We start from the raw sequence: 21811 nt of genomic DNA on the forward strand, positions 1-21811 counted from the left end.
TTAAACGAGGCCTCAGTCTCAATGGGTAAATCTCCTGGTTAAGTAAGTGCAATACTCAGGTAGCAAGGTTGCATTAATAAAGGGGGAGTGTTTGAGGTCTGCGTGGCAGCGCTCTCACCTCCTCCATCTTCTTGTTGTACAGGTCCTTTGCTGCCGCTACTGCCGCCAGATTGTTCGCCTCTGCTGTAGCCTGGGACACACACAGAGGAGACACAGTGAGACCCGAGACCCAGCGGACCCTGTGTTTTCCACTCTGCTGCCTCTCAGGAGGGAAGACTACAAGGCCTATCAGGGTTAGAAACACCTGTCTCTCGTTTAAAAATGTATATCTATATATTAATAAATGTGAACACAGGAATGAGAATACAACTCCCACTGCATAGCAGTGTCATCCATTCCTGGTTTTTACTATTAGTTTTAATAAGACACACATGAGCTTGGTACTTATACACTGGCTAAAAAAGCTGGTAGTAAAATCTGGAATGGGTGACACAGCTCTGCAATAGGAGTCTTATTGCCATCCCTGCAACAGGGCCCAGTATCACTTTTTACTTTAACTGTGCGGATCTGTCAAGAACGACACTTTGCTGCAACAGTAAGTGAAGCATGCTTGTGAAGGTTTCGTGCTGCACTGCTGGATAGAGCGTACACACCTGCAGCATTGACTTGGGGTGAGGGAGCTCCTCCCCTTGGTAGATCTTTATGTAGGCCTGAAACAAACAGAGGAGAAGCGGTGACAACATGATTGCAGAGCACAGCCAGGGGGAGGAGGAAGAGGAGGAGACAGACTTCAATTAGCTCTCAAAGGCATTCACATTCTTCTCAAACGAATCCTCACTCATGAAATGTTTGCTCTGGTACCTTGAAGTACTCGACGAGGCCACGGCAGGTGATGTTGTTTCCGTTGATCTCTTTGACGTCGAGGTTCTGAGGACTGAGCAGCCAGGGCACCAGCACCTTCAGGTTTCTGATGAACTCCCCGTCGATCTCTGAGAGAGAGGATACACAATGCATCCAAGAGCTTAAAACAATCAATGCGAGGGGAGGCATTAACACAGAGGAGCGTCAGACACCTCTTTACTAGAGCTGCACCATCCCACTGTCTGATTATTTAGACTGAGCTCTCCACTGAAATCAGAAGAGGGACACTGCTGTTGACTGGGGTCATTTACACAAGTGAAGAAACAGCTGCTTGCATTTGTATGACTTGCTGTTCTCCACAGAGCCGCAATCATCCCAAATCCAAGCAGCTGTTTCTTCACTCGTTGCACTGTGAATGACAAACCAGTCCAATCAACACTGATGGCCATCACCTGATTATAGGCACCCGACAACCAAACAGAGTTTTCTAGTAAAAGGACGAGCTGCAAACACTCAGGAGCAGCTTCAGCTCCTGGGACAGACGTACCTTTGAGCCGGCCGTCGAAGTTGGGGTTGGTGGCCACCTTGAGCCCCGGGTGTGGCATGAGGAAGCAGGAGATGTTGGTGAAGCAGGAGTGGATGTGTTTGCGCACGTTCTGCAGCTCCTCGTGTTGGTTCTCAGAGATCTGTGACACAGAGAAGTGGCTCGTGAGCCACAGCGCAGGGGCAGGCTGGAGGAGACACTACCCTGCAAGCATTCACTGCACCATGAAGGACCGGGAGAGGCTCCTTCCCGTCAGAGGAGGGGCGTGGTTTCAACTGTGGCACTGATGTAATTGGATACATTTTCTCAGATTTTGGAATCTTTTTAAACTCCTCGGCTTGCCGGTTTAAAGCCCCTAGATGGACCACAGATAATGTCAATGTTGTCTCGGAGTTGGTTACACTAAGTTTGGGGGAACAGCAGTCCCTCGGCTGAAACCACACACTCGTCCCTCCCGTGGGGGCGTGTCCTACACGTCACATGACACACACAGGTCCTTTCCCCTGAACTAGACTGATCTGTGGAGGTCCAGTAGGTGTGTCTTGTCTGTGACAGAACTCCACAGTGAGGCGTATGCAGTTAATGAAAACACTGACACTCGTGGTCTTGTTTGCTGGCATATCATGGAAAAGTAAACTGCGATTGTGTCTGCCCATGTAAATATACATGAGCGACTGACCTTGAGCCTCTTCTCCAGGAATCTCATGCCTCCGTCCTGTCCGTAGGGGAACTCGTAGGGGAAGCTCCAGTCCCGCACCAGGAAGATCATGGACTGCACAAAGAGAAACATGGGCTCAGAGAAATGACTCGAGACTAGAGCTACACGGACCAGTCACTCGATTAGTTGGATCAAGCTCTCCACAGCTGAGGGGCATTGGCGTCGATCGGGCTGATTTAACATTCTGAGTGAAACAAGTGAGGAAACAGCTGCTCAGGTTTGTGTGGATCGCTGTTCTCTACGCAGTCCAAGAAAAACAGCGATCATCACAAATCCAAGCAGCTGTTTCTTCACTTGTTTCATTTGGAATTGCAAATTAGGCCAGTCAACACCAATGACCCTCATCTGACTGTCAGCAACTGATTTCTGTGGAAAGCTTTCAATCAAAATAATTCTGAATCAGTTCGCCCAGCACTAATGAGCAAATACGAGAACTCAAAGCCAGGATCGCTCAATCTGAAACACGCCAGCTTCAATTGAGTGGCCAGAAGGAGATTGTCATATCTGTGTCCACCAGGAGGCAGCAGATAGAAGTAAATTATTTTTATTTTATTTATTTATTTATTTATTATTTTATTATTTTATTTTTTGACAAAAGTTTCAATCAGTAGTACAGTACACTGTTTTCATAGAACGTGTCATTTGAGAAGCACACACTGACACACACAGACCCTGAGGAATGTCGGTTTTCACACACTGACACACACAGACCCTGAGGAATTTTGTTTTTCAAACACTGACACACACAGACCCTGAGGAATGTTGGTTTTCACACACTGACACACACAGACCCTGAGGAATGTCGGTTTTCACACACTGACACACACAGACCCTGAGGAATTTTGGTTTTCACACACTGACACACACAGACCCTGAGGAATTTTGGTTTTCACACACTGACACACACAGACCCTGAGGAATGTTGTTTTTCACACACTGACACACACACACCCTGAGGAATGTTGGTTTTCACACACTGACACACACACAGACCCTGAGGAATGTTGGTTTTCACACACTGACACACACACACCCTGAGGAATTTTGTTTTTCAAACACTGACACACACAGACCCTGAGGAATTTTGTTTTTCAAACACTGACACACACAGACCCTGAGGAATGTTGGTTTTCACACACTGACAAACACACACACCCTGAGGAATGTTGGTTTTCACACACTGACACACACAGACTAAGAGGAATGTCGGTTTTCAGACTCCTTACCTGGAAAGGCTTCAGAAACGTCTCTTCCATGGCCAGCCGGCCGTACTCTGTGAAGAGCTGGGAGACAGCAAGCAATGAAACAGGGTTGAGGTGCACTGATTCATTACAGATACGTACTGGTAAATGCATAAATACATATATACATGCTATAGCAACTTAGAAGAGCCAATTTTATCATATTGTATTTAATGTATACCTGCAAATGTTGCAGATCGTCCTCTTGTACGTTTTGGGATATGTTGTAAACCTGGATAATGAAAGACAGCAATCACTCTTACTGTGTAAGTGTGTGTGGATGAGTTCTTTTGTGTGTTTGTGTGTGGAGGGTGCTGGAGGGGTTCTTTTGTGTGTTTGTGTGTGGAGGGTGCTGGAGGGGTTTGTGTGTGTGTGTGTGCGGAGGGTGTTGGAGTGTGTGTGTGGTGTGTTGTGTGTGTGGGTGTGTGTGTGTGTGTGTGTGTGTGAGGGGTTTGTGTGTGTGTGTGTGTGTGTGTGTGTGTGTGGGGGGTGTGGGGGGGTTTGTGTGTGTGTGTGTGTGTGTGTGGAGGTGCTGGAGGGGTTTGTGTGTGTGTGTGTGTGTGTGTGTGGAGGGTGCTGGAGGGGTTGTGTGTGTGTGTGTGTGTGTGTGTGTGTGGGGGGGTGTTTGTGTGTGTGTTTGTGTGTGTGTGTGGGTGTGCGAACACAAACACAACCCCCACAAGTGTGTGTGTGGTTGGTGTGTGTGTGTGTGTGTGTTTGTGTGTGGTGTGTGTGTGTGTGTGTGTGTGTGTGTGTGTGTGTGTGTGTGTGTGTGTGCGGAGGGTGTTGGAGGGGTTTGTGTGTGTGTGTGTGTGTGTGTGGGTGTGTGTGTGTGTGTGTGTGTGTGTGTGTAACCACACAGCCTCCCCACTACTGTGCTATTGTGTTCGTGGATGGTGTGAGGGTTTGTGTGTGTTGTGTGTGGTGTGGTGTGAGGGTGCTCCCCAAACCACACACATAGGGTGTGTGTGTGTGTGTGTGTGGTGTGTGTGTGTGTGTGTGTGTGTGTGTGTGCTGAGGGTGAACGGGGAGGGGTTTGTGTGTGTGTATGTGTGTGTGTGAGGGTGCGGAGGGGTTAAACAACCACACTGGAGTGTGTAGGGTTTTTTTGGTGTTGTGCGGAAGGGTGTTGGAGGGGTTTTGTGTGTATACGTGTGTTGACTGTCGGGGTGTGGTAGGTGCTGTTGTGTGTGTGTGTGTCGTGTTGTGTTGTGGAGGGAGGGGTTTGTGTGTGGTGTGGTGTGTTTGAGAGGTGGGCTGTTTTGTGTTAGGGTGAGTGGAGGGAATGCTAGGGTGTGTCTGTTGTGTGTGTGTGTGGATGTGTGGGTGGTTTTGGAGGGTGTATGGGTTGTGGAGGGTTGCTTGTTTGTGTGTTCGATGTGTGGTGTGGAGTGTTGCTGGAGTGGGGTTTTGTGTGTGTGGTGTGCGGAGGAGGGTACACACAGGGGTTTGTGTGTAGTGTGTTGTGGAGCGTGCTGGAGGGTTTTTTGTGTTGTATGTGACACCACACAGGTACCCACGACCTGGAGGGTTTGTGTGTGTGTGTGTGTGTGTGTGTGGAGGGGTGCTGGTGTGTGTTTGTGTGTGGTGTGTTTGTGTGTGTGTGTGTGTGTGTGGTGGGTGATGTGTGTGTGTGTGTGTGTGTGTGTGTGGGCGTGTGTGTGAGGGTCCCCATTGGAGGGGTGTAGTGTGTGTGGTGGAGGGCAAGGGCACGGGGTACCACACGGACACCCCCACTACCTTCAAACCACTGGGTGGTGGTGTGGTCCCAGAAGGCGCACTGGTACCACACTTTGTGTGTGGTGTGCGGTGCCAAGGAATGGGTTATTGTGGTTGTGTTGTTGTCCCACACCTCCCACAACACGTGTGACACTAATGGGTGTGTGGACCTCGCTGGAGGGGTTTGTGTGTCTATTCATTGTCACAGGGTGGCTTGGAAGGGTTTGTGTCTGTGTGTGTGTGTGTGTGGACGGGGTGATGGAGGGGTTTGTGTGTGTATGTTGTGTGTGGAGGGTGATGGAGGGGGTTTGTGTTGTATGTTGTGGTGTGGAGGGGTGCTGGACGGGTTTTGTGTGTGTATGTCATGGTGTGTGGTGAGGGTGAATGGGAGGGGTTTTGTGTGTATGTGTGTCGTGTAGGTGATTTTGAGCTATTGGTGCTTGGAGGGAATGTGTATGTTGTGTCTTGTGTGTCCTTTTGGGAGTGGTGGTGTGTTTGGCTGTAACACCACACAGGGTTTGTGTGTGTATTGTGTGTGGAGGTGGTAGAGTGTGTTTTGTACAATCGGTATTGGGCACCCTTTGGTAGGGTTATCTGGATAGCTCCCCAAACACATGTTGCACCACGTGGAGTCCGAGGTGGGTGTGTGTATTGTGGGTGCATGCAGGGGTGTGTTGTGTTGCAGTTGTGTGTCCGTGACACATACACACGGACCTCCAGGATGGCTGCGCTGGAGGGGTTTGTGTGTGTGTGTGGTGTGTGTGTGTGTGTGTGTGTGTGTGTGTGTGTGTGTGTGGAGCGTGCTGGAGGGGTTTGTGTGTGTGTGTGTGTGGAGGGTGTGAGAGAGGGTTTGTTTGTGTGTGTGGTGTGTGTGGTCCCACACCTCTGGAAACACATCCCACACCACCATGGGTGTGTAGACCTCCCCTGGAGAGGGTTTGTGTGTGTATGTTTGTGTGGTCGAGAGGTGCTGGAGGGGATTTGTGTGTGTGGTGTGTGTAGGGTGCTGTGGAGGGTCCCACGACCGCCCCAAACACAGTGCCGTGTGGACCACACACCTCCCACATACATCCCCAACACCACCCGGGGATGGAGACAGGGTTTCCTAGTGTCACTGACCACACCAAACAACACTTCACGACACACCTACCCACGTGTGTGGTTTGTGTGTGTATGTGTGTGTGGAGGGTGCTGGAGGGGGGTGTTGTGTGTGTATGTGTGTGTGGAGGGTGTGCTGGAGGGGTTGTGGTGATTGTTTGGTTTTGGTCTTGTTTATTACTAAACCCAACATGTCTACTGCTTCCAGTTATGTCAGGGGTGGGGTCCATTGCCTTTACCACCCTATTGGGTACATGTCCCTGCCTCCCCAGTAACCGAGGTGTGGTCCGCAGTCAATGACACTTATCCCCTACATTCAAACACTGGAATCCACAACAACTTCCTCTGCCTGTCGGAACTGTCCACATGGATACACACCTCGGTGTTTTCCGATTGGTGGTGCCTTGGGGGTATGTGTTTGTGCACCCCTCGACCTTGACACACTGCCACACACTATGTGTGGCTGGAGGGTGTCTGTGTGTGGGGGTGTGTGTGTGTGTGTATGTGTGTGTGGAGGGTGCTGGAGGGGTTTGTGTGTGTGTGTGTGTGTGGAGGGTGCTGGAGGGGTTTTGTGTGTGTGTGTGTGTGTGGGGGGGTGTGTGGAGGGGTTCTGTGTGTGTGTGTGTGTGTGGAGGGTGCTGGAGGGGTTTGTGTGTGTGTGTGTGTGTGGAGGGTGCTGGAGGGGTTTGTGTGTGTGTATGTGTGTGTGTGTTTTTGTGTGTGTGTTTGTGGTGTGTGTGTATGTGTTTGTGTGTGTGTGTGTGTGTGTGTGTGTGTGTGTGTGTGTGGAGGGTGCTGGAGGGGTTTGTGTGTGTGTGTGGAGGGTGCTGAAGGCTGAGCTGGGCTCTGTACCTGCATGGAACTGATCATGGTGCTGAGAGCGAACACAGTGGCCGAGTCTCGCAGCGTCGACTGGCTGTCGAAGGTGCCCTGCGTGTCCATCAGCAACACCGCCACCTGGAGGAGAGACAGAAGGACACAACTTCATAATGAGCCTCGAGGTTCCACAGATTCTTCTTCTTCTTCTTCTTCTTCTTCTTCTTCTTCTTCTTCTTCTTCTTCTTATTATTATTATTATTATTATTATTATACTATTATTATTAATTAGTCATTTAGCTGTCCTCAGCATGACTGCATTGTTATCCTCGTAGTAACCCTGTACTGTGGTGATGCTTTTATTACATAAAGCTTTTCCTTCATCAGTTATGTCAGGTGGGGTCCATTGCCCTGTACCTACTTGGGACAGTCCCTGCCCCCCAGTACCAGGGTCCGCAGCACCCCCACTCTCACCTTCCTGCCGTCGGGCTTGTCCACCAGGAAGACCTCGTTCCAGATCTGGATGCCGGTGGTCTCTCGTTCGGACCCCCCTCTCCACGAGAAGCCAGTGAGGGGCTCATCAGGCAAGCCCAGCCACTCTTCAGAGCCCTGGACACAGAGCAGAATCAGGGACCCCCTGCCAGCAGAGCATCCACACCCACACACAAACATGCAACATGCGCGCCTGTGGAAGTGGTACACATACAGCAAACAGAACTCGGGCAAAAGACTTCCCCAAAAAAATTTAAAAAAGGTTTTTAACCCCAATTTAGAATATCCAGTCATTTTTTCCCCACACAGCTCAGGAGAAGTGAAGGTTCAGTGGGAGTCCTCCAATCCCATGACCAAGCCAGCTTCCTCTTCTACACCCAGGAACTCAAGAGTGGAGGTCAGCGAGCTACCGGCCTCTGGAGGTCAAAGGCCAGCCCTGCAGGTGTCCACCGAGCTCACTGGGTGCCTGGCCAGTAGGGTCTGGGAGGAGGAGAAAAACAGTCCTTGCTGGTTTTGCCTCCCGAACACGGAATCTCCAGTGAAGACCAGCGACTTTGCACAGCCAGGACGGGAACCTGCACTCCCTCTGGCTGTATGACTCACCCTGCACAGCACACGGCCGGGCTTTTACCAGGGAAGCCACTCGGGGACCCCATACATTAAGAATTTTTCCTAAATGTTTAACCATTGTCAAAGACATGCATGTGAAACACAGAAGTCTGATGTAGTGTTTCTACACAGAAGATATATCACGTTAAACCATGACGTCACGGGCAGGGTGCGGCGATAACAAATGAGCCCTTTGGCAGACAAATCGGAGAAGGCGTTTGGAGCAGTCTGGGGTTCAGGCAGTCCCGGGTTCAGGCAGTCTCGGGTTCAGGCAGTCTCGGGCTCAGGCAGTCTCAGGTCAGACCAGGCGGCTCTTACCAGGTTGTACATGTAACGCAGCATGAAGTCCATGAGGAAGGACTTGCCCTTGCGAAACGCTCCGGCCACAGAGATGGCCACCACCTCCCGGTCCCGCACGGCCTCGGACAGCAGGATGCGGTTCAGCGCCGCCTCGTCCAGCTCGAAGGAGTGGTCATCCTTGACCACCAGCACCTGCACCGGCTCCGCCCTCGCCACAGGCTCCTCCTCCTCCGAGCTCCAGTCATAGGCCCCGCCCTTCTCTGTGAAGCTGCCTGCTGGAGGGGAACATACAGACAGAGACACACCACAGCCACCCGGTTACTGAGGACACCACATCAATTCAAAGACAAACTACTGATTGAAGACACTGAGAAAGACTTGTAGTCTCAACGTTTGTCATTGAATTGATTACTGTTCTAACATGAGCGCTGATGAGGGTTTCTCAGTTATGGATGAATCCTTCTGAAAAGCCCCAGGACAGGGGCCGAAAAATGCAAGAGAATATTCAAACATTCTTTAAGTCTAAATTAGCTGGAAAATTAAAAAAAAAAAAAAAAAAAAAATGAAAATTTGCATAATATTAGTTTAAAGAAACCATCCTGGAGTAAAATGAACCGGAATTGTGCAATTTATTTACGATTTCATTTATTGATTGTTTTCTTTGCTTGACATCTGTTTGAGAGTCATTTATAAATTATTTAATGAACGAATAGAAACACAGTCATTTCAAGCAGTCTGTTCAGATAAATATTTGTTCCAGCATTACAATAAACAAATCAAGAGTTACTATTATTATTAGTAGTGGTAGTACAAGAAGAAGAAAAAGTATTTTAATGTATTTTAGAATGTGTTAGCCCTTGTGATGCCAGTCCTGCAGTTTGGCCTCAGTGCTCGGTTTCCTATCTGAATTGAACAGACTGTTGAAACAGCCTCGGTGACTTGACCTGGCTGGAGACGCTGTGCTTTATGAGTCACTCAGCACTGGATTTGTATATCTAGTGTCTCACTGGTTTGGTTTATAAACAGGACTCTTTCATGAGTCAACGCTTCACAAACACGGCCAGTTCATGGTTGAGACTGAAAGAGCTGCAAGTCAGGACCACTGACAAGGCAGCACATGAATTATAAACAGACAGGGAGGAGGACGAGAAAATCAAACATTAAAACACATTTCCAGGAAGAGATTCTCCACGGAGGCCTTCAGTTAGTCTGAAATCAAGAGGCTGCTCGACGGCATGCTAAAGCCTGTAATGATGTCCATTCAGAGTCTGGTCCACACTGCTACATGCGTTCCAGGATGTTTAACCCTAAAGCTGGGGAGAGGAGAGAGGACAGGGGGGGTGGACTAACTTGCCCAGTGGCTGCTTCAGATTCCACTTCATTGCAGCCCACAACACAACCTCTACTGCCTGACTGCCCTGCAGCAACTGAGCGAACTAGTCAGGTGATCCACGTCTTCAGAAGTCATTATTGCTGCAACCTGATGGGGCAAGTTAATGAAGAATGCCAGGGTCAGACAGCGCCCACATACAGCTTTTAAACTGACTGACCAACAATGAGAAAATCCCCTAGTATGTGAAACTGAGGTGGTCACGTGATGTGTGCCCTGGACAGAAGCCAGGTCTGTTGTGCTCTTGCCCTGTAACAGCTGATATAATTCTGTGTGTTTTTAAAGTTACGCATGAATTTCAAACTTTGTTTAAGTCATAATAACAAGACTCATGAGTTGAAGAATTGGGAAACCAGCCTGATAAGGTTAAACCTTTTTTTGGTGCTCTACATCTTTAACAAGACGTTCTATATCCTTTAGGGAACGAGTCTGGAGACTCCATACAGAGATCTCTCAAAGCCTGTGCTTTTCAAGCAATGGTACGTAGGAAGGCTACGGTATAAGAAAACACGACAAAAATTCAAGAAATGTCTCGCATGTGGAGTACAGAGCCAAAGAACTGAGCCAAGCTGCTAGAGAAAGTCAACTTGTGGTTTTGAAAAAGTCCCAAGAACAGATGATAAAGATACTTTCAGGAACCTTCTGCAAGACAGGGCTGGCTCAAGCTGGCCCTTCCACTCCTGGTCTTTGAACCAATTAAACCTCCATCCGGACCCTGATGTAGTTAATTATAGCTTTTTACCAATTAAACCTGGAGTGGGACGGCCCTCCAGGACCGTGACTGGACACCCCTGCTGTAAAAGAACTACACATTCTCCTGGTTAGATCATTGTTTCCCCATGCTTATTAAACACTCCAGCAAAAACTGCTTCTGAAAAGACTCCTCGGGGTTGATTCTGCGCACCGAAGATCGTAGGTGACACAGCAAAGCCTTGCTTGCCCACAATAAGCCCATCCTTGGGGTGGAACGGCCCCTGGGGCCAGGGGTTGCCCTCCCTGCTTCTGTTACCAGACCAGCGACTGAGCTGTTGAAATGATCACAGTAATGAACCAGCTGCATTTATCAGTGTCACGATCTGAAACGAATTAAAGGAGACAGCGAGACTGTAGCGCCAGCCTGGTGAGCTGGGGAGCAGCAATTTCAACACAAAGGAATGCATTACACGATACTCAGCTGGGATTTCAAACACCAACATCACAGGCTTTCAGAAAATACACACTGGAAACAACCGGCAATTCACTTGTGCAGCTACAGTCAAATTGAAGTGGTTTTGAAATGTTCTCCTTGAACCAGCACAAGCTGCTCTCCAACCAGCATGACCAGTTGAAAACCAGAACTATGAGCCCTGACCAGAACCAGTCAGTTGCTGCAGGGCAGTCAGGCAGTAGAGGTTGTGTTGTGGGCTGCAATGAAGTGGAATCTGAAGCAGCCACTGGGCGAGTTAGTCCACCCCCCTGTCCTCTCTCCTCTCCCCAGCTTTAGGGTTAAACATCCTGGAATGCATGTAGCAGTGTGGACCAGACTCTGAATGGACATCATTATAGGCTTTAGCATGCCGTCGAGCAGCCTCTTGATTTCAGACTAACTGAAGGCCTCCGTGGAGAATCTCTTCCTGGAAATGTGTTTTAATGTTTGATTTTCTCGTCCTCCTCCCTGTCTGTTTATAATTCATGTGCTGCCTTGTCAACCAGTAAGTAATGACAGGGGCAGTGTGGCCTATACACACACTGACATGCACGCACACACAATGACATGCACCCACGCACGCACACACACGGTTTTATACAACACTTTCAATAAACCACTCAGTTCCTATGCCAGGAAGCTGTCTTCACTCTCTCACAAAATATTAAAGCTGTTTGACTGTTCTAGAATTGTGATTGTTTCTCATATATATTTATATATGGCAACACATCAATCTACCAACAGATTTTAAATAACAGACAAACTGACCTATATATAAATCTGCCCAGCACTGGAATGTGTATTCATTATTAAATCAGTATTATAATATATATATATATATATATATATATATATATATATATATAGATATATATATATATATATATATATATATATACCTGGACCTCACCTCCTCAGAATGTGGGTGGGTGATATCTATTTTAATTGCAGATTGCAATCCTACAGTATGACAACAAACTGGTGCAGTGAGCGAGAGAGGGAGAGAGAGAGAGGCAGGCTCTCTTTAATCCCCTCATTTGCTGGCTGTATACACTGAAGTGTTTCATTGTATAATCACTAAGGCAATGTGTGCATCCTCCTAACCATCTGCCTGTCTATCCAAATACAGCCTGATCATACAGAAACCAGCCGCTGGCCTAGACAAACTGGGCTGTGCGGCGATAAACATCATCACAGCGGCAGGCTAAGGGCAGGTTAGGGAAGACATTGTGTTTGTAAGCCATATATGTGCGCGCAGGGATGTGATGTCGCTTGAGTCGATGTGCACAAATAGCACTGTACTCGTACAGAAACACCAACCGTACCCTCCATTACTAATGTTCAATGAAGCTACCAGCTGCACTGTTGAGAGACGGAACCACACAGGCACCAGTATATCACTATACCTCCAGTGCTGTCAGATTTCGCTCTCCGTTTCCAAGTGTTCAGTGCATTACCACCACACTCTAGCTGATGTGTGTAGGTATACACATAATAAAACGCGACCTACCCCAACTATTTCTTTCTGTGCGGTTTCTGGCCATGGTATCGCGTGTCCTGTCCCTCCCTGTGTTGTCTGTGATGAGCACCAGAGCAGTCTGCGTGCATGCAGATGAGGGAGGCTCCCTGCTCGCTGCCTCGCTGCTCGAAGATGCTCTCGGATTTTGGGAGGATGCTTGCCGGAGCCTCACTCTCAGCACCGAGGTGCAATACCACTGTGGAACCGCCAGAGGCAGCACTGAAGAGCGAAACTCTTCGGAAAACCTCGGCATCGTCCGTTTTGTTCTGTTTACCACGCTCACCGCAGACGGTTAGAGTTCTTTCGTTCTTTAAAGCTGTATAAATACTTATTTAACACGCAATTGCAGGCATGTGTGCACAATGCGTGCCTTTAGAATCATTTTAAAAACACCAAACCATAAATCTGATTTTAAACAGCACGTTAACGCGCTGTTTAAGTGTTGACGCCGTACAAGATTAGGAGTTGAACGGGCAGAATTTTTTTTTATTGATCACGTTTTCTTTCTACTGTAATGTTTAACTGTTTTGCCACCAAGAATTCTGTTGTGTTTTGCCATGGCGACCTCCTGTTAAGGAATAGAGTAACGCCTTGCTTTACAGGTATCGACCAGTCGGGGGCGCTATTAGCCCCCTTCGTTCCTGGCGTCTGCTTTAACGATTATACAGAATGAGGTGACGTTTGTGGACCTGGAACGGTGGTTGGATTTTAAATCTGAGCATTCTGGAATCTAAAAAACAGACAAACAAACAAATGAGCGACCAACCGTCTTTTAAAACGAGATGTATTTTGACATAAAGCCACACTGATATTTATTGTATTTGAATGTGTGAAAGGGAAACTAATACTCTGCTTTTTATTTATTTTTTATTTTTTTAATGAATTAATTCCAGGGAAACTGAAGCTATACAGAACACGAGTTTCTTCATTTCATTCCGGGGCTGCATTTCTTTGAAGCTTTTTTTTTTTTTTTTTTTTTTTTTTGGTCCCGAGTTTGGCCATGGCGTGAATGTGTGGACTGGTGTTGTCAACAGGAGGAAGTGACATTGCAGTTCAACGCCGAGGCAGAGGCAGACCAGTCCTCTGGGAGCAGAAGCGGCTCGGTGCTGCTCTATTTAGCGGAGTACATTTCTTTCTGTGAAGTTTGGGTTGCAGGAGCAAGCTGTTTTTTAAAAGCACATAAGACATGCTAAACTCGACGGTTAATGGTTTGTAGAGTTCAAATGCTACTGGGAGAAAGGCTGTAAGGTAAGGTTTGTGGATTCGCGTTTGAATGTTACAGACCGTGCTCTGCGGTGCAGCTTTGTTTTTCGTGCGGCTGAGCTGCTGCGCAGTGTAGGTGAGATCTGACTGCACAGGACCAGAGCAGCCGTGCACGAAACGCTGCACTATATAATAGGCAGATACGTCCGATATTTCCTGGCACTAAGGCAGCAGATTCCGCTGCACGAAACAAGTTCGTAATATAAGATAACATTTAACTTTCTCTAAACTGAAAGTAAATAAATAGAGAAACCGTGTGAACAACGAAATGATCCAAGTCGATGAAGGCTTTTCAGTGTTGGCATCCTACAGGGAATCAGTCTGCCTGCACACGTCACGGATTGTTTACACAATGGAAAAGGGACAAGCTTTGCAGAAAGTCCTCTCGCTTACTACAGCAGCGTAGTATACGCACATAAAAACATTACTTCAAAACTGGAACTGACAGGGTTAACCTCATAATAACAAAGCATTGTGAAGATGTTAATAAGAGCATTGCGTTCCATTTATTTAAAACAAAAAAAAACACGCCATTGAGTTATTTACTGGACCTGCAACTTACTAGGACTGTGATCTGTATTATGGTTATTGAAGCCACGTGAAAGCATTCACCACATTTCGCTGGCGCTTGTTTGCGTGTGTCCGGTGCTGGGCAGGATGTATTTTGCAGTGTGTGATCGTCGTTTCCAGCGAGTTTCTCGTCAGTAATGTGTGAGTGCACAACACAGCGTACTGTGCAGCACCAGCGGCTCTAATAATAATACACACTCGCTTCTCTTCTTCTCTACAGCAGGAAATGGCCCAGAAGCCATATTCGGAAATAGCTTTGCAGCTTTAGAAGAAAGAAAAGAAAGGACGGAGCCCCTGACACGGAGTGGCTGTTTGTACAGAGGGACGAGGGCTTTATTGAACGGGTTTCAATAGACACCACTTTTAAATGTGAAAGGCATCCAAACAGGCAACAATGGATGATCTTGCGCGTCCCAGCGCGGAGATTCAGAGAAGAAACCCACAGCAAGATTTCGAGCTGATTCAACGAGTTGGGAGCGGCACCTACGGGGATGTGTACAAGGTGTGTGCGTGTTTATTTCAACGGGTTGCGTGCTTCCAATCCTTGCTGTATATAATGATACACACAGCCTGGTTGCACTATCGACTCATCGAGATGGACTGGAGTTACTTAATAAGCATCACAGTCATGGTCGTTTCAGGGAAAGCCTGTTTTGAATTTCCTGGAACGATAAATGGTGGTATTGTTGTTCGACTTGGTGAACATGCTGTTGTTTTGATTGCAGGTTTGGGAATCGGATGACTTTGTAATTGCAGTTGGCTTGTGGTTTGGGAAGCTGCGTTAGGAATGTGTATACAGTGCACTGCTGCCGGTGTTTCCATTGGCATGTGAACTGTGTGTCAGATCAGGCTTACATTGCTTCAAACACGCTCTACCAACAGCAATTCCAGAAAAACATCTATAAGGAAATAAGACTGCTGTTGCAGTGTGTGCAATCATTTGTACAGAGTAAAGTTTTAAAGTATAATTGCAGTATTATTACTGGCACCGGTACAGTCCAACATACAGCAGTACACATTTGTAATGCGATCTCTTAATGATATTATGAGAATGCTGGTGGCTTTTCCTAAAATGTGTACTGTATTGTTATTAGGAAGGTCAAGGGAATGTAATAAAGTCCATGCATTGTCAGTGACGGGGGTGTCACTAGGAGAGGAGTAGCAGTGTGCCTCACTCCCTAAGATTGAACAGCATGCTTGGATATTCTCAGCCTGGCACAATGCAGTTCAGAGAAGGCAGAGTCCAGCAGAAAGTAACTGCAGACTACTGCATGCATGTGACCTGCACACAACATGCATATACCTGTCAAGAAACGAGCTGTCATACTGCATGCATCTTTATTCTGTGCCAGGCTCATTTGATGACAGACATGGGGATGTGCAGGGACGGAAATGACTCCTGTTGCATAGCGGTTCGATCCGTTCCTGTTTTCACTATGAGTTTAGTAAGACGCACCAGAGCTTGTTACCTATACAGTGTGGCTAATCAAGCTCATAATAAAACCTGGAATGGCTGAAACAAGGTCCACTGCAACACAAGCTCACTGTAAGAAGGAAATAATAGTAAGGACTGTGTTCCAGTGAAGGATGTGCAGCATTCTGGTTTAAAGAAGTATAGGTAGTGCCGTGGTTGGAGTGGATTCACTCAGCGTTTACATGAGTAATACTTGTACTGTGTGAACTTCCCTGTTCAGAGTGTATCACTATCCCTCAGCTCAGAGAGCTCTTGTGCTACCCATGTTCTCTGATACACCTGCCTGTTTTGCTGTCTGTATATGAACGGTGTTGCATTGTGAGCAGGATCTCTCTGAGTGGCTGTGGGATTTCAGTACTACAGGAGACTTGATCCATGGCCACTGTTTATTATGGGATTTGTTGAGCCAGTCACATGTCTGATGAAAACTGTAACTATGACTGTTAGTAAACATTAACCCACAAAAGCAGAGTAGTAATAAAGCATCCGTATGCAGGTGTGATAGGACTGCATGCACAGAACTGTAATGTCTCAGGAAGGAGTGGCTGCTCAAACCAGCACACAGGGGGGTTCAGTTAATGGGTCAGCATGACACCCTCCTCTCCCGGTCCTGCAGGTTTTGGCGCTTTAGTTTTTATGAAGTCATCCAAAGCCTTTGTTTCAGTCATTTCTTTGTGCTTGAAGGCTTGTCCTCCTTTTATAGCGCTGTGGACTAACACAGTAATAGTGTTTGTAATACCTACCCATAGCTGTTCAAGCTGAGTATATTATTACTTTTATTCTAAAACAGCTCCAGGTAGTAGTCTTCTGAATCCAATTCACTTCCATAAAAAAAAAACACCTTTATCCTTTAATCCAGACTAGCAGAGCAGATTTCTACTTTAAAATATAGTTTTTTTAATCAGTTAATAGTAAGACGGCTTGCTAGCTAGCAGCCTGCTCAGCGGTGCTTTGTGAAGCTGGCCCCTGGATGCTGGATGTCTTTTGGAGGTTCAGAAGAGATCTTGGAGGGATGTTGGTTTCAGTGGTCTGATATTAACGGTTGAATGGGTGACACTTTTGTTTCTCCAGTCTGAACTGATTCCAGTGAAAGTAAACAGTGTACTGTATGACTTTTGAATTCTTTTTTATTCTGTTGGTAAAAGCCATCCATGAGATCTCATTGTGCAGTACAATCTTGTGATGAGAGTTTAGTTAATACAAATAAAGCAGACGACTCTTGTCAGTGTGATTTGCATGTCATTTAACAATCCTTACCAAGTGACCCAACACAGCAAACCCTGTGAACTGTGAACGCACTGCACTGTACACACTAGGCTTCCCAAGATGACCTATTTCCATAATTTACTGTAACTTCAAGATTCCTGGTAGGACTGGTTCACAAGAGATCAAGCAAGTGATTGAACTCTTAACGTCAACAGACAGTGTCAGGCTTGGAATCTTGCTGTCGTGCACAGGGTGTTCAGTGAGGTAATATAGGTCTAAATGAACTATCATGGCTCTGTCTCAGAAAGATTGAACAAAGAAATATCGGGGTCCTTTGATCGTTCTGGGGTTGAAACCCCTTTAGTCAGCAATACATGTGGCAGTGGTATTTAGACATGGGAAGATTGCTGTTACTGTGAATTAACCCTGTGGGGCTGTTCCTAGACAGAACCGTTTGGTATTGTTTGAACAGACAGACACCAGTTGAATTCTTGAATTAACTAAAACCTGGAACAAGAAACAAATAATGTTAATTACAGTGTCCATTGAAAAGCAAGCCTTTGGTATTTGTTCACTAGTTTTATGGAATTAATTAATTTTTTTCCTAGAACATCTGGTCTGAAAGCGACAAACATGAAACCTGAGCTTCCTCGTGCTCTGGTAACATTGTGATTTTACAAAGACACGTTTGTTACACAGTGGTGTTAGTCTCGTGCAGTTATTAGCACTCATCCATTCAGCAGTGGTGTTGAGGGTCACAGTCTTTTGCTGTGTCAGCTGATGTAAAACATGCCCAGCAGTGTGGGGTCTCCCTTGGGGCGGGTCTTCCCGTGCTGGCAGTCCTGGCTGCAGACACTCCAAACCCTCTGTTCATGGTTGTTATGTGTTCGGACAGAGCTGCTTCTTCTGAGGGCAGGGAGGTGAAAACAGACCTGGGTCAGTCACAGTTGGAATTGTGCAATTCATAATTCATTACAGTTACAATGTCATTGCAGTTAAACCTCGGTACACCTATATCATGTAATTCTAATTCTGCCATATAATCAATCTTTTACAGTTCACTTCCCCGTTTGTCATTCGATCATTATTCTGTGTTTTCAGCTGCTTTCGGTGATCCCATTTGGTAAAGAAAGTTCTAGGTTTGTTTGTATGTTTGTACCTGTGATTATTGCTTGGTTATTTACAGTAAGCATGTTAATGTGAATAATAATTACTGCAGCATAGTTGTAACTGTACAGTAATTGAACAACACAGCATTGTAAGTGTAACTGTAATTGACCCCAGGTCTTGGTGAAGATCGCTTCAGAGTTATCACCTGATTGCCTCAAATCAGTCATATTAATAACTGAGTCATACCATTTAAAAAGTCAGTCTGGAGGGCATGAGCAAGTACTTCAACTGGATCCTGGGACAAGGGAGTGCCACAGTTGGTCAGTCAAAGGACAGCGAATAGACATTGGGGGTTCATCTCTGTACATTTACAACCTGGAATAATAAGTTTAATATCTGTTGAAAGAGAGTGTAGGGTACAACATTTTGAGATGCACACTTAAAGGATTTCTCTTCACTAGATGGCATTAGCCTTTGATTGACTGATAGACCCAAATAAATCGACTCATTTACTTCAACTGTTATATAACCACAACAAACACAGTGCTGCAGGAATTTTAGAAGTGAATGCAGTTCGACTTTCGAAGGAGAATTTTTCAGTTTGTTGTTGTAATAGTAGCATGATATTGACAGTAAACAGTAAGCTGACTGAAATTTAACCATACAGGTAAAACACAACTTCAATAAACACAAAGGCTAGATTGTGAAAGTGCTTTACTCAAGCACAGTATTTTATAGACAGGAGAAACACCCTCAGCACAGTTACCAAACCAGAAGTAAGTTCTCGGACATGTAGTGGAAAATTGTTCCTTACTAATTGTTGTGCTGGGATGAACACAAATTATCTTTTTTAAATTGAAATGCATATTCTTTCATTTTGAATTGGCTGGGAAACAAAATTATAATTTGTACCATGTTTTAGTAAGAACATAAACTGGTACCCCATCAACTGACATTTGAAATGAAGGAGAGAAACACGCTTCTGTACAATAGAGCGTGTGTTCATTCAGATGTTATTTTAACATTGGATTTCTTTATGGTATCTAATGAATAAGAACTTGGTCAGGTTTTCCACTGAATGCGTTTCAAAGAGTGTTTGTTCAAGTATTTGAATAGGCTCATAGCCCAGCCCTACCAATTTTTGAATTGCAAGTGAGTAAAGCGTTTCTTGAGAGCTTGGAGAATGTGACCCATGGTAACACACGGTAAGCTGGGTTTGTAGCGCCCAGGGTAGCAATGCTGTTTCTTGCCCACAGTGCAGTAGCCCTCTAGACGGTGCTCTCTTCAGCCCTGTTTTGCTGTAGAAAGCTGCGTCTCCTGGCACGGAGGCTGCTCCCAGTTTGCAATGTGTGGTATTCTCCCGCAGCAGCAATTCAGGGCCTTGCTCTGCTGAAACCAGACCCTCTCTGTCTGTACATGCTCTTGGTCTTGGTATGTGCACTTTCTCATTTTAGATGACATCTGAAATATTTTGACAGTGAGGCATGCTGCATGTAGAAGTTACATGCATGTCCTGTTTTGATTGCAGTCTGTGTCTCTGGTTATTGAGGTGGTTCAGCTTGCAGGCCCTATTCCAGTGGATTTTTTGTTTAATTGCTTTTTTTATTGGAGAAATTGAGCCAATCCAGAATTTACTATTAATCTAAAGTTTACATTACAGTACAACAGTGCTTGATACCTTGACATGGTGGCTAATGAAAATCGTATTCAAAGTAAAACCTGCAGTGGATCAAATTGCTCTGCAAAGGGATTCTGCACCATAGACTGTCTTTCAAAGAGCGACTCTGGTTCCACAGAAGCAGCTCTGGAGGTGGATTATATCAGGGTTATCTGCTGGCAGTGGGGCCTTGACCTGGGGCTTGTCTGCCAGTGGCATGGGTCCTTCTAACTGAGACAACAGAGCTGTACTGTAGCACTGTGTCTTATTGTCCCTGGCAGTGCATACAGCCAGTCTAAAGAATCGCTTACATTGTCATGAAACTTGCAAAGGACATTTTGTAGTATGGCATATTGAGCATCAGAATCTGGCTTTATGTAGGGACAACCTGCCTGTCTATTTATTTGTTGTTATTATTTGAGCATAAATATTTCCACTTTGGCATGATGTCTTTATTAAATGTGTCAGTATAGCCCTAGCCCTCTTCCTGCTTTTGATGCTTGACTGCACTTGTGGTTCTTTTGGAAACGGAGCAAGTGACTGGATTCCTTGGCTCCTGACACGTGCTGGCTGTTAAATAAAGCACACATTTTCATAGATCTTATCGTGCTGCTTGCAGTGAGACTCCGTCTGCCAGTTTCAAGGTGTTCCAGGTAGTTCTGTGAGGAGCTGCGTTTGATTTCTGCAGTACAGTAGTTTGCAAAGGAAGGGTCTCCTGTGTTAAGATAGTGCACATGGAAGAGGGCTGTGTCTTTGAGGACCTGATTTGTGGTACAGTGCTGCACACCTTACAGGGGACAGTACTAGCCTCGGTGCAGCAGAGCTCTGCACTAATGTTTATCAAGCTTATATACAGTAGCATTGAACACACAGAAGAGTCTGGAGTCCGTCAACACCAGCTTCCTAAAACATATTCAGCGTCACAAAAATATTGCTGTGTCTTGAATCCAGTTTTTAAGGTAGTAATATAAAGGCTTGTTTTATTGCATCAGTATAAAATCTGTTATCAAGTTACAGTAAACTCATTATTACAGTTATAAAAAAAAAAACATCATGCCATTTTCCACTGTAATTCAAGGCACTGTAAAGCTGCTAAGAGAACAAGAATATCCTTGTAAAAACACAAACAGCTTCCATACCTGAACACTGCATACAGATATATATATATATATATGTTGTAGCTAGCGAGCATGCAGTGCAAGCAGAAATATGATCATGGATGTGTTTCATAGTCCCAACCATTGTTGACTCATTTTGGTCTCTCCACCTGTTCAGTAGACGATGCAGTCAGCACTCTGAGTAGAGCCTTCAGGTTTATGGTTTGTGTGCCTGCCTGTGAGCAGTTTGCACGTGGCATGAGATCCTGAAAGAGCTTGATCCACCTTTGTTCTCCACATCGATGTGTTTAATTGGTGCCCGTTTACTGTTGTATGAAGTCAACACCAGTTTCACTTGCTAGCATCCTGGGTTGTCATGTGGCAATTTCCACAGTATCCCCTCTTCTACACTTCCATGCAGTCTGCATCCAAGTGCTTGCTCATGAGGTGAAGGCTCACATTAAACCTGCTATTCTTAAACTATCATGTTGTTTCTCTGTAAAGTAAGTGTGGCATGTTCCCCCATTAATGTGTGTGTTTTATTTATTATTATTTTTATACAACTGCAAAAGTGAGCACCTTGATTGCTGTCTGTAGTGCATCATTTAAAAATAACCATCTTTTCTTGAGCGTTGCATAAGTAATTGTTCCCTATCTCTCTGGAGGTTGCGTAGTGGTATTCTTTGAGGGTCTCGTTCTACCCCGGGTGGAACCCTTTCTAAACCCGTCCCTTTCTTTGGCTTGGCACTGCCTCTCGTGTTGTGCAGACAGTGCAATCAAAGGCTGCATGCTGCAGATGAGAAATACCAGGCTGGGGAAAAAATAATAAAAAAAACAAGTTTGACCTGCTTGACTGTTTTCCAGTTTTATATCAGATTCTCTTGTCTCCCTATAATTGTTATGTGTTTGTTCTTTTTGGTTTTTTGTTTTCTAAGCTTGTC

General features: G+C 45.9%; 2 protein-coding genes across 10 annotated transcripts in view; one reads left to right on the forward strand and one right to left on the reverse strand.

Moving 5' to 3' along the window:
• Positions 1-12673, reverse strand: part of LOC121324158 (atlastin-1-like) — an 18524-nt gene extending 5851 nt beyond the window's left edge. The window contains exons 1-11 of one of the 4 annotated variants that reach the window (XM_041265697.1): positions 12485-12673; positions 8417-8670; positions 7472-7606; positions 7034-7138; positions 3546-3596; positions 3350-3406; positions 2085-2177; positions 1409-1547; positions 862-989; positions 654-710; positions 119-190 (exon numbers count right to left, since the gene is read on the reverse strand). In XM_041265697.1, the coding sequence (XP_041121631.1) occupies positions 119-190; positions 654-710; positions 862-989; positions 1409-1547; positions 2085-2177; positions 3350-3406; positions 3546-3596; positions 7034-7138; positions 7472-7606; positions 8417-8670; positions 12485-12518 (1125 nt within the window). In that variant the 5' untranslated portion in view covers positions 12519-12673. Of the gene's footprint in view, positions 1-118; positions 191-653; positions 711-861; positions 990-1408; positions 1548-2084; positions 2178-3349; positions 3407-3545; positions 3597-7033; positions 7139-7471; positions 7607-8416; positions 8674-12484 lie in introns of all 4 variants that reach the window. The other 3 variants (XM_041265696.1, XM_041265695.1, XM_041265693.1) reach the window with 3 other exon arrangements.
• Positions 12674-13101: 428 nt separating this feature from the next.
• The window catches only part of map4k5 (mitogen-activated protein kinase kinase kinase kinase 5), a 47493-nt gene continuing 38783 nt past the window's right edge, over positions 13102-21811 (forward strand). For 3 of the 6 annotated variants that reach the window (XM_041265171.1, XM_041265173.1, XM_041265172.1), the window contains exons 1-2: positions 13104-13741; positions 14547-14828. In XM_041265171.1, coding sequence (XP_041121105.1) covers positions 14721-14828 — 108 coding nt within the window. In that variant the 5' untranslated portion in view covers positions 13104-13741; positions 14547-14720. Of the gene's footprint in view, positions 13742-14546; positions 14829-21811 lie in introns of all 6 variants that reach the window. The other 3 variants (XM_041265168.1, XM_041265170.1, XM_041265169.1) reach the window with 2 other exon arrangements.

Source organism: Polyodon spathula, chromosome 12 (genome assembly GCF_017654505.1).
Source record: "Polyodon spathula isolate WHYD16114869_AA chromosome 12, ASM1765450v1, whole genome shotgun sequence".
NCBI classification, from domain to species: Eukaryota; Metazoa; Chordata; class Actinopteri; order Acipenseriformes; family Polyodontidae; genus Polyodon; species Polyodon spathula.